This window comes from Centruroides sculpturatus, unplaced genomic scaffold (genome assembly GCF_000671375.1).
Source record: "Centruroides sculpturatus isolate CEXI.00-Female unplaced genomic scaffold, Cexi_2.0 scaffold365, whole genome shotgun sequence".
NCBI lineage: Eukaryota > Metazoa > Arthropoda > Arachnida > Scorpiones > Buthidae > Centruroides > Centruroides sculpturatus.
In genome coordinates, this window is record NW_019384598.1 from 419,274 (window position 1) to 431,958 (window position 12,685).

Here is a 12,685-nt window from a genome sequence, read left to right on the forward strand (position 1 = left end):
AGGTAGTAAGGAAGCTAACAGGTGAATAGGAGGCTTTTAAGAACTCCCTGAAAGATTATAACAAATATGCGAGGAACACCAAAAGAAAATTATGGGGCTTCTGTGGTACTTTCCACCGTGAAAGGTTTATACTCCAAATTACCCTTAGACACCAATGACTGCGAGCACTCTTAAAGAGACAAGTACGAGATAGTGTATATGAGCTGAGGGAGGAGGAGGCCAGACTTGTTGCTATGGAGTATGGAGCCCAAAAGTCAGTTAACTATTGTAAAGAATAAACTTCTGTCTTATTCAAATAAGTTATTTCAACCGAGTGTTTCCTTCAATACAGTAATTATGCCACTAATAAATTCAGCTTATGACTCGTGTTCACGAGCCTACCTTGAGCGCGTGCCCACCTGGCTAAAACACGGAGCATCGGTGACGGGTTTAGCCAGTCAACCCTGGCCAATCGACTGGCCATGCATTTCTTCACATGTCTAACACCTAAATATGGTTTACTCTAAAGAAAATCCTCCCGGGAGGCACCCCCTCTTGTCATTCATATTACCCAGGTTTGCTTTGCCTTAGCAAAGTCCGAGTGTTCACAAAACATGGTTAAAAGATTTTTAGGCAACTCTGTGTATCGGTAACAATAACATTTTAGTAAAAGTAAAAATACTTTTCACTTTTAATAAAGGGTTTCGTCACGTTTTGCCTAGTTTATCTGTATGTTTTCGAAGAAATCAATAAAGCTGATCAAACAGTCACATAAAATAGGGACAATTCCCCGTAATTTTGTTAATTTAGGTTTATATTCGTCCTCGAAATCCCGTTTATTGGCTCTTCCTTCACTCCAGGTGTTATTACATTGTTCTTCTCGAGGTCGGTCTCTAGGTATATTTATAATTTCTTCTGAATAAAAAAAATTCGTCTGAGAAAATCATATTATTTATAAAGAAAGAGGGGAAAAAGTAAATTTTCCGTTTAAATTATTATTAACATTATATTTATATAGAATTTCCTAGAAATAAAGTAAATATGGATTAACGAATCGTCTTTCCGACGCCATATTGCTTAAAATGCGCCAACTCGTTTTTGAATCTATTTTGCTAATTAAAAACGTAATAAAATTCTTTAAATTTGTTATTAAATAAGAAATTTACATATTAAAATTTATTTCATAAGCAATTTAATTAATAAATAAAATTTAATAAGATTATTTTGTAACACGTAAGCTATACGCACCGTCTTTTCACCGCCATCTTATTCGAGCCTTTAACGAACCATCATCCATCCGCCATATTGCCCGAAGGCGCTACTCGAGTTATACGATTTTCGCGCCACTTAACACAAACAAAACTGGTTTACGTGTTTATAAATAGCTATAATAAGACAGAGTAGTTTATTATTGTATTAAAACCGGGCGCTAAATAAATCTTTAACGCGACGCGCAATCACGCGTAACTTCCGTTTCGACGCATCGACACGCGCGATCAGACGCTTCCCTTAGGGAATTTACTGTACCTCCTTCACGCACCGTCCATTGTGAAAAGAAACACAAGGAAATAAAAAAAAATGCCTAGTCACTGCAGATCCTACAGATAAGGCAATTAAATGCAAATCAAGCATCCTTGACATCTTTTAGGATCATTTACAAAATTAAAAAAAAAAAAAAGTGTACAGCAGGAAACTCGAGGACTGAGTAAATATGTTAAGGAACCAGTCACGCGCACGTTTAATGTGTTTCGGTGACGACAAAATGGCGCCTATTAATTGCATCTCACCCTCGGGGGCAAAAGAACAATTAATTACGTTGCTAAATTCGCGTCACGTGGTGGTTTCGCTCGTTAGGAGCGAGGTTCCTAACGAATTTTCAGTGGGATCTTCAGGAGGGAGGGATGCGGAAATAGTTAAGATTTATAATCACGTGGTTTGAGCGAATTTACATAAAAATGAACCCATTAGACTGAAGATATTCGGTTGCGGAGCACGCAAATCCTCCGGAAATATTGCTGGAAAATCAGCTTTAACAGTTAATTTTATTGACCCTCAGCTGGATAAAATGAATTCCGAAAGATAAATTCGAACACGTAAAAGCGATCGAAGTCTGTTACGTCAAGCGTAACGTCACAATAAAGCCAGAAATTAAACGCGGTCCTTCGGTGACGCTTCTCTATTAAGAAAACTTTGCATTTAGTGTAAAATTTAAGGAAGGTAACCCGGCGTAACGACAGAAAACTCAAGTGTTCTACGCCTCGACACCCATTTTCTGTCACGATATGATCTAAACGGCCGATCACCCGTTCACTCAAAATGTAAAACAAAATAAAAGGTGCCGAGTGACTTTTTCTAGTGTCTCCAATGTCCAATAGCGAAGCGAGTTTCCAGCCGGTCACGTGATTTCCCAGTCGTTTAACTGAGTAACCACCACCCGCGTAACCAGTTGGTGGGGTGTAAAGCTTCGCAGGTAAGTCGTTTCGCGTTTCCCCGCGCGATTTTTTTATACCTTCTTTCCCCCCCACTTTGGTTACGGTTACGGGAAGCGTCGCTTTTTTAAATTAATAACTTTATTGTCGCGAACGTGACGTGACGCGATGCAACGTAAAAAGAATTCGCCACTTTTACGCGTCGCGTTTGCAGCTCGTCGCGCGTTACGCATTGTAAGAACTGTAGAAATTGTCCGGCGTAAGGCGCGGTGGAGAGCGTTTTTAACAAAGTTCGACTCCTTAAATTCTTTTCTTTGTGTTAACAAAAGATCAAAAACCTCTTTGAAAAGTTGATTAAACAACTTTTTCTTCACGAACCCGTTTTTAAACGAACTATTTTTGAACTCGTCCTTCCCGTTTTTGCATATCTTTCGAACCGACGCCTAACGTTATAAAGGGTGCAAGAAGGATGAAAGTGACCCTCGAGTACTCAAAACCCTTCACTCAAATGCAAAAGATCAATAGGGACCACAAATGTCACGTGGCCGAATCGTCACAACGCCCAGAATGTAACCCGCATTGGGCGCTTCACTATACTTGTGTAGGATATAGCAACAACCCCATCATTTCGGGATTAAGTATAACAGGGCGTTGTCAATATAGAGTATGCCTCGATATAATGACTATGAATACGGTAACAGACAAAAGGAAGTAATTCGTAATGGGCTTTTTATTCCAGATTCAGTCGCATCTTTGTGTAACATTAACCCTTTTTATTTCAACGCCACAATAACAAAGGAAGTGTTGACATCCTGATTCGTCATTTTCTTTCGTGTTCACTCGACCCTTCAGCGTTGTATCGAGATACTCAAAAAGAGCGAAGGACTGTTCTTTTTTTTTCTGTACATTTATTTTTAGCCAACCCGAGAAAATAGGCTAATTGTTACAGCCAAGGTGAATTCGGATCCTGTTCTCCCGTGTAAACCTCCGATAACGGGGTCGTCGAGTATGCAATGCCTCCGGAAAAGTGAATTTTACATCATAAAATCGAGTCAAACTGGATCTTAAACACTAGTTTGTACGACCGTAACAGTAAGTTTGACAAATTTCATTGTTTATCAAGTGTAAACAATAATTAAGACACATAAAAATACCAGCTTAATCGATTGGGGGCGAATAGGAAACGTTAAAACGAGTTTTCCCTCGATAATACGTTATTACAGTCTTGAGTCATAAGCAACCTAGTTTCCGTTATTGAGCCCCTAAGCGGATTTATAATTTTAAAAATAAAGCGTTGCAAAATTTATCGCTTCCGCCCGGTTACACCGAATTGTCTAGATACGTTCTGAATTCCTTCCATTTGTTCAGCAGATATCAAAAAATGAAGGCTGTGTTTGCTGCCGTGTTGCTGTCGTTGGTCGCATGGTGCGAAGGGTACCCATCTGGTGCACCTTCGACGGCCTGTGTTGATCTCCTACCACGTCACAAGGTGAGAAACGAGAAGAACGAAAAGTTAGAAAACCATTACGAAGCTCAGAGATCCAACTCACCATACAGAATAGAGATCTCCCCCAAGAACGCACAACCAGGAGGATTAGTCAATTGTAAGTAACACCCTTTGCTGCTAGACAAAAGTGATAGACACTTAAGTAACCAAAAAAACAATACCCCAATCTTAGTTACCATAAAGGGCGAAGATTCCTTCCAAGGATTCTTCTTGAGGGTATTCGACAGCCAGTCAAATAAACCAGTCAGTGGACAGTTTAGATCCACAGACGGAGCACACCCCGTCAAGTGTGACGCAGACAAGGTAAGAAAACGTCATTGTAAAAAGTTTATTCGCGCAGTAACCATTTTCTAAATGTCAAAAATCATTTCAGGACTCCATAACCCAAAACGGAAAAGACGAAAAGAGAGATTTGAAAGTCACCTGGGAGGTTCCTAGCTCCTTGAAAGGACCAGTCAATTTATATGTAGGGTGAGTAAACGTCGCCGCTTCGAAACAACCCCCCGATTTAGTAGCACGTAAGAAAATTCTGACAAGTTTTAATACCTCTTTTACAGAGCAACCATCCTTCAGAATTTCAGAACATTTTGGAGAATCAACTCCGACTCCTTCTCCGTCAAATAAACACCATTACTGTATTGTTACGCAGTCACGTTTCTTTCTTTTTTTTAATTGTTATTCGTATAACTACTACTCTTTTTATATTTTCTTTGTAAGTAAATTAGATACGAAATAAAATTAATCTGTAAAAACACAAATATAATTATTTTTCGTCGTCCTAATCGGAATGTTAATCCCGTTTACAAGATGATTACGGGTTCGATTCCGGTTTATAATTGTTATTTTCAAGCGCAGTTAGTGACTTTTTCCCTCGCGCGTACACATATGCCAGCTTTATTTAGAATTAAACTAGTTAAAATGGCGAAAATGAGGCCATATATTTGTAGAATTAATAGCTTGCGCTATAATATACTTGGATTGAACCACTCCGGTAATTTGAATTTAATTCGACCAATGAGGACACGTTTTATAAAATGGTTTTCTCGTCTCCAATGTTCTTATTGGTTGGAGATTTTTGTCACCACCAATAAGAAACGTCACGTTTGGGTCAACACGACTCAAGCGTGTTAAACCAATAGTAATTGTCGTAATATTACAAAGTCGAATAATTTAATTGTAAACAAATAACTCTGGCACCATGTTAAGATGTAATTTACACAGCTAGAATTTATAAGAACCTTGAATTGCCGCCATTTTAATACGTTCACTTACCTACGAAGCGCATCGATGATTCTCAAACTTCGAATTATAATAATGAAATTATTTTATAATTTTTTTATTCCGCGAGAAATATATTTTTCGCAAATTACGATCGCAATTAATAATCACTTTATAAATACAAAATTTATTATTATTATTATTTTTTATGTTAAATGTGGAAGATGGCGCTCGACGTCGAAAGCAGACGACCAGAAAAAGCCACACCGATGTAAGTAAAGAATTAAGTCAAAACAAAGTCCTCTGGATCTAATTTTAAGTCTTATAAATGAAATAAGATTAAATACTTCGACTTCTGAATGCCAAAGAGCGAGTTACCTGTTGCATAAACGATGCAGAATTAAAAATGACGAATCCAAGATGGCGTCGTAATAAGAGAAGCAGACGACAACACGGAGAAAAGTTTCGTTAAAGGCATTTTAATGTTTATTATGGACATTCTATTAAATATTTCGACTTCTGGAAAAGTGAGCAAATTAAAATTGTGTTTGTAAGCGCTCGGTAAAGCGATTGTTCTAGAAAAAACAAATCACCAACGTCATGAGAAATTCAAGATGGCGTCGTGGGCGCGAAAACGCAGACGATAAATCTATCAATTAATTAATTAAATTCTCGCTTATACTTCAAATATTGACAATTCTATAAGACTGTAGCACGCTTACCTTACATATATGCATGCAATTATTTAACAAGTTTCAATGCAGTGATAAATTCAATATGGCGTCCAAATGATTGGAGAAGACGACGAAAGGTTCATCGCTTGTATGCTGAATTTCGGTGAGTGTATTTAGTTTTAGAATGAATTATAACATAATTCACATTCTTAAGTATGCTATTTAACTCTACCACTTTATGCAATTAATTTTATTAATTAAATTAATTGCATAAAGTACTCATTGATTTTAATGTGAAATATCTTATTGATAACACCTGTTATCAACGAAAATATATGTAACTTGAATTTCATACGCACAACACATGCTTTAGTTCAGGGATGGGCAACCGGCGGCCCCAGCTGCATGAAGTATTACAAAATAATATATTTAAATTTTTATTTTATAAAGCGTTATATCTGTCCGTACTAAATAATGTACCAAGTGCCCGCTTAGTATAGAGTTGGCCCTTGGGTTGGTTCATTTTTGCATCTTTAATAGTAACTCTTTGAACACCAGAAATACCGGTATATATGCAAAATTGTTTTACACACTGAACTGTAAATGCTCGGATTTCTGAGATCATCTAAAACAGTGTTTTTCAACCTTCTTGAATACGCGACCCATTTACAAATTAAAAAATTCTGGAGACCCCCTAGGGCCATATTAAAACTATATCAGTGATTTTAAAAACTATGTATTTAATTTTCTTTCTGTTGAGACAAATTATTGTTTATTAAAATGAAAATTTCAGAAGAATCGACAATAATTTAACACACACAAAGTATGAAACTTCCTTTAATTATAACATTAGGCACAGGGAACTGTTGACCTTTTTTTTTTATTATTTGAATTTTCAGCTTCTTCTTTTCTACTTTTTATTTCTTTTTGCAAATCAGCTCAACACTTTTTCCGCTATCATTTTCTGGGGTGGGCCGTAATTCTCGCTGAAATTGTAGTTTTTTTTTAATGTAGTGTAGGACCTTCAAACACTTGTCTTTTTCTTCTACCCGCCACCCCCGTGTAAGGCTTCGCGACCCCCCAGGGGGTCGCGACCCACAGGTTGAAAAACACTGATCTAAAGAATAACAATGACTTGTGTAATTTCTTTGACACGTTATAAATTAGTTAAACGCCGAAAAAAATGGTGTTTATTCCTCCTTGATACGGTATTTAAGTTAAATCGTTAACTGTTCTTCGAATATTGAATTCCGAAACGAAATTTAAAAAAAAAAAAACAGCGAAAAGTTGCGTAACTTTCCCGGCGAAAAACACTTAACTCGTAAGATATATTAGCACGTGTTCAATTATATTGCAGCGTGGATATTTTAAATCCGCAACATTTATATGGAGAATATTAAGCAAATTTACCAAGAAATTTGGATTCGGATCTCAACAGAAGATAAAACTCTCTTCATTTGGTCTTGCCCTTTTCCACGGAAATGACATGCAATTGGATAATTATAGTTTCTGAAAATTGATCCACTAACGTTATAAAGAATGATTCGAATTAAGTTCTAATTCTTGTTTAATGTAATAAACACGCGCAACGTTACCAGACTTTAACGTCACACGGTTTTCACGTAACTTAATTAGCTTACGAATCACCTCATTTGCATACCGAGAGGGATATTCTGCGCGTTATCCTTTTGAATATTCTCGGTAGATTTTAAAACTTGGAAACAATTAGCAGTCTATCAGAGACTTAAATTTTCCAGTTGGCTTTTGAATGTCATTGATTTTACTGTAGAGAAACGATGGGAGTGACGAAATTTGTATTCGTCCGAGGTCATCCAAACGAAACGAGCAATTGTTACGATTCTGGGAATTTCTTTCCCATTAATATCCCGCAGATAGAGACCGACTGTCCAGAATTATCATTAACTTTATTAATGAAGACGTAACGAGCGTTAACAATGGATCCAGTAACCGCAATGTGCACGCACTTCATTAATAGTAATTACGATGAACGAATAATTCGCGTTTGTAGCTTATCTTCTCCAGATTACGGCCGAGAAAAATGATATATTATTACTATTGCAGGAATCTATAAGTGGTACCAGAGTAACAAAACTGTCCACGATACCGAATATTCATAAAAAGTAACGATTTTTTGCAACTTCTCTATTTTTATCGTAACAGTATTTAAGCACCCCTTTCAATTAAAGCGGTGTTTTCGATTAATTTACACACACAAAAACACTTTAACTCAGTACATCGACACTAGTCAATATATGTGTATATTCGCACCGTTTATATAGATTAAGTATCAAAACACTGTTGTGCGCTTTGCTTTAGTTACAATTACCTATTTTACGATCGAGTAAGCGACATAAATACGACTAGCGAGCGTCACAGAAATCACAACTTTATATATTGTATTTCTCATCGAATATCGATCCGGACGAGCAACCTTTAACGTGACATTTTTAATTGTTCCATATTAATAAAACGTAACAATTTACGTGTTTATGTGTTAATCAGGAATATATATACACACATATAGGCTATATATATATATAGCTCCACTACAAGCTTCACCCCCTCGTCTAGCAGAAAAGCTGTACTAACCTAGAGTAATGCATGAGAGTTATGTTAAAGTGTAGGTGTATGGAGAAAGGGTTGCGCGTTATCATCAGGTAACACAGGATGTTTATTAAGAACAAGTTTAATTAAGACACTTCAAAATATGACAATCCATCTGTTTCATGCTTTTTTTTTATATATATATAACAAAATTTTAACATGAGACAATAATAAGACAGGATTCTGAAGTTTAGACTCTTATTATTATTATGATTTTTTTCTTCTTCATCATTTCTCTAAAGGAAAAAATCGATTTGCGTTACAATACTCCGAAGATATGCGTGTGTGGTATCGAACGAAACACTCGAACACCAATGTAGAAAAATGGTACAAATTTTGTCAGACAGGCCAAAATATCTGATTACAATGAAAGGGGGTGATGTTGCAGTTCCGATAGTCGTCACGCTTTATTATATTATAATTCACACAATTGATTTTTTTTTTTGTGAGTAGTCTCGCGGCTCGTGGACAAAACTGATATGTCTTCTGATAGAAAGAAATCTTCAGATCCTAACTTAAGGACAAATATCACAAAATATATATAATATCTTAAAACATAATCTAAAAAATATTCTTATCAAATCTAGTAGACAAAGTATTGGCGGACGTGAATTGAATATATATATATATATTTTTATATATATTTTTTTTTATATCCTCGATTGTCGGTTTACTCTTTTGTCTTTTTGTTGTTTTCCTCTATACTGACGGCATTAAAAAAAATCCTCTTCTCGTTTCTATCACTTAAAAAATTGTCGAAGGTGCTGCTGTTACAACACAGCAAATATTTTATGTAAAAAATTAACATAATAATTAATCTTTCGCCTGGAAAAATCACAGAAATCATAAACACAGAAAAGAGTTCTCTCATGGTTTTTTTTCGCTTCGTCTTTTTGAAACTTTGGACAGGAAAAATGACATGTTTCACATTATTATTATTTTTTCTTTTTTTTGCTTGCTTTGGGGGAAGGTTAATTTCTCATAAACAGCAACGTACACCAAATATTCCGCTAACTAAATCGTCTGATGATGCAAATAACATGATTCTAATTATTGCGAACAAACCACTAAATCTTACAAATACACAATTCATTCGAGATAGTTATATATATTTATATAATATATATAAACATANAAACCAACTTACATTGTACTTCAAGGATTAACAAGAAGTAAGAATGGATTTGTTTTTTTTTATATATATATTTTTCCCTCTTGTTTTTGTTTTTTCTTTTGCTTTGTTTTTTATTTTTCAAAGAAAGGATCTAGTCAGGATGGAATCTATTCCCATATTTGAAATCATAATTACAGAATAGAAAATAAAAAAATGACAGAAAATAAAGCTCAAAGATTCCATTCGAACAACACGAATTCTTTTCTAACATATATCACAATCTAGAATTGAACCTGAGATGACGATTATTCCGGAACTGGGAATTCTAGAACTGGAAAATGCCTGACTCCAATTTATTTTTATTTATTTAATTTTTCTTTTTTGGCACGTACCAGTCGATATATTTTCGATTTGACCAATGCGTTAACATAATAAGAAATCTCTGCAACTAACTATATTTAATACTAGAAACAAATACTCTCTCATGCATTATTTTTATTATTATCATCATTTTTTTTTACCATCCACAAAGGTGCAGAAAATGTTTATTTATATTTCTTCTTCCTCGATATTATGGACACACTTTAGAAAAAGGTACTAAAAAAATGTAAAAACTCTCATGCAAAACTCCTTTTTTCCTCTCTCTCTCTTAACTGATGTGGAAAGAAAGCAATAATTATGACTAGATCACATACATGCTGCGTATTATACAAGGTAAATATATATAATTTGTTAAATAATAATAATAATAATAATATACATATAATTTTTTCCTCAATTATTATTATTACTAGATAGGAAAAAACCGTATTTTTTTTTTAAATTTTCAAACCTCGATCTGACAAATAGTGTAGCAGTATAGCCAATGTAGTTAGAAAGGCTCGAGTCGTCCAACCTTTTTTTTCTTTTTTTTTTGTCTTTTTTGGGGGGGATTTTATGACGACACAAGACTACGACCGCAAAACTCGACTGCAGTATGTGCAAAGAAATTAATAATAATTAAAAAACTAAAAAAAACCGAACAATTCATTAATATTCTGTACAAACATTTTGATGAATGCACTCTACTTTTCGCAGCACCCTTTCTAAAAAACCTGTACATGCTTTTTTTTGTTTTGTTTTTCCTTTAAGTACACGTTTTCTCTCGAAAATCGCCGTTATCATCAACTTTTCGGGCCCACTTTTATATATATATATTTTGTTTTGAAAAAGAAATGCCTATATTCCTGTGTTATTAATTATTATTTCTGTACAAAAACTAAAATTTACATATCACAAGTCACTGAAATTTACAGAAAGCAATTAATTAAATTTTTTTGTTTTTTTTTTCCTTCACAGAAGCTGATATGATATATATATATATACACACATATATACTTATATATATATATGTATATATATATATATATGTATATATATATATATATCTGCATACATCAATGAAAATTTTTCACTTAAAAGGCAACATTGACCACTTTAACGATACCGTGCTGTGCTGCAAAACCTGGATACAGGAAATGACAATACACAACGTACAAAGATGTGAGGAATGAATAGTTATGCCGAGTGAGAAAATTTTTTTTTTGCTGTTGTTACGTGGTTACACTGTAGTCACCTGTGATTTATTTATTTTTGTTTTTGAGAAATTTTGAGGGGTGTAAATGCCGCCGACACCTTAGGTGCGTCGAAGGTAAATACTCGCGTTGGAAAATAACGTCCTGCGATTTTTTTTTTTTTTTTGTTTTTGGGAGATGATTCCGTGGGGCGTAACCTGCCCGTAACATTCTTCTTTGATTATTCAGTCAGATCTTTTTTTTTGTGTGGTACAAATACAGCAAATTACAACTAGTTTACCTGAGATGAGCATGTTGACAGACAGTGAGAATCCTTTGGTTCTTTATGGCTAGATTTTTTTTTTTCTATATAATGCCTAACATCTCCACTTCTACCTACATGCTCTCCTAACAGTGCAACAAATGAAAAAAACAAATAAACAAAATCGGTATTCCCATATTGATTGACTTATATATATATATGTATATGCATATATATATATATATATATATATAAAAATCAGAATTTAAATTGGGAATTGTAGTTTCATTCACATGGCTGTTGGACTTTGAGTCTATACATTCTACGACACATGTTTTTTTAAAGTGCATTCTACTGTTCACAGAGAAAACTGTAAAATAACATAGATTTTTTTCTTTTTTTTCCTACAAACATTTCTTGCACCACCTATCATCATGCCACACACTTTGCCGAAAACCCGGAGACTGGAGTACCGTTTACTGCCTGTCCGAAATAAGAACGGCCCGTTTCCAATCGCCTGACGACTCGAGTAGAGGGATGCCTTCGTGCGGCTTATCCGATCCCCCCGATTCTCAGAAAAATTGACCGATGAGTGAATCGTGGCTTCGTCTCTTCAGACCATTACGACTTCTTCTTCGCCGCAGAACAGGAAACGGAACTGGTCGATCATCGTCTGTATGGAATCCTCCAGGTGCGGTCGCATCCTCTCAAAAACGTCCATGTCGGTGAATTCTAGAGGAAGCAGTGTGGGCCACCAGCAGATGGCTAGATTCTTGCTGTCCATGCTGTTTAACCGGCAATTTTCTGCCACTCTAAAATATGAAATTTCTTTCATGTAATCTCTGAGGCTTACATTAAATAAATATGATGGGGGTAGCCAACAGACATACACTAGCAAAGCTTATACATAAAAAATAATTAAAAAAAACTAATAGATAAATTACTCACTTTACAAAATGCTGGAAAATGAACTTTATAATCTCGAAATTTACAGATGGAAGCTTCTTCAGAAGATCCCTCAAAGCAAATAATCGACAGCTCCTATCTTGTATGCCTGAAATATATAAAACTGTGTGAAATTCTTATCAAATGACTGTCATAAAATCTGAAAGTAATAAGTAAAATAAAAGAACTTTAATTCAGTTTTCAGGATTGCTTTAAGTTGAACATAATTTACAGTAGATACCCTATTGTAATCACTAATATTCATTAATCACTAATACACTTATTGTAATCACTAATATTGTTATTAGGCATCTGATATTACTGGAATTAACATGTCCCAAAGCATACAAATAACAAATATGAAATGCAAAGATAAGCT

The 12,685-nt window shown here is 34.9% G+C and overlaps 2 protein-coding genes and 1 long non-coding RNA gene across 10 annotated transcripts in view; 2 read left to right on the top strand and 1 right to left on the bottom strand.

The window, feature by feature from the left end:
- Positions 1-2,413: 2,413 nt before the first annotated feature.
- Positions 2,414-4,686, top strand: LOC111624935 (putative defense protein). The gene is made up of 5 exons (XM_023367926.1): positions 2,414-2,449; positions 3,777-4,012; positions 4,088-4,218; positions 4,289-4,386; positions 4,473-4,686. The coding sequence occupies exons 2-5, from the start codon at positions 3,790-3,792 to the stop codon at positions 4,537-4,539; spliced, it is 519 nt and encodes a 172-aa protein (XP_023223694.1). The 5' UTR covers positions 2,414-2,449; positions 3,777-3,789; the 3' UTR covers positions 4,540-4,686.
- Positions 4,687-5,106: 420 nt separating this feature from the next.
- LOC111624931 overlaps positions 5,107-12,685 on the top strand; it is a 34,359-nt gene continuing 26,780 nt past the window's right edge. For both annotated transcript variants that reach the window (XR_002756657.1, XR_002756658.1), the window contains exon 1: positions 5,107-5,970. This is a non-coding gene — a long non-coding RNA (uncharacterized LOC111624931). The remainder of the gene's footprint in view (positions 5,971-12,685) is intronic.
- The window catches only part of LOC111624929 (rho GTPase-activating protein 190-like), a 134,394-nt gene continuing 131,276 nt past the window's right edge, over positions 9,568-12,685 (bottom strand). For all 7 annotated transcript variants that reach the window (XM_023367915.1, XM_023367918.1, XM_023367917.1 and 4 more), the window contains 2 exons: positions 12,310-12,415; positions 9,568-12,173 (listed from right to left, as the gene is read on the bottom strand). In XM_023367915.1, coding sequence (XP_023223683.1) covers positions 11,975-12,173; positions 12,310-12,415 — 305 coding nt within the window. In that variant the 3' untranslated portion in view covers positions 9,568-11,974. The remainder of the gene's footprint in view (positions 12,174-12,309; positions 12,416-12,685) is intronic.

What these genes read in the sequence shown, in the direction of transcription:
- LOC111624935 (XM_023367926.1), top strand. Translation starts at nt 3,790, where the DNA reads ATGAAGGCTGTGTTTGCTGCCGTGTTGCTGTCGTTGGTCGCATGGTGC. An exon ending in TCAAGTGTGACGCAGACAAG is followed by an intron (nt 4,219 to 4,288) that starts GTAAGAAAACGT and finishes AAATCATTTCAG; the next exon opens with GACTCCATAACCCAAAACGG. An exon ending in CCAGTCAATTTATATGTAGG is followed by an intron (nt 4,387 to 4,472) that starts GTGAGTAAACGT and finishes CCTCTTTTACAG; the next exon opens with AGCAACCATCCTTCAGAATT.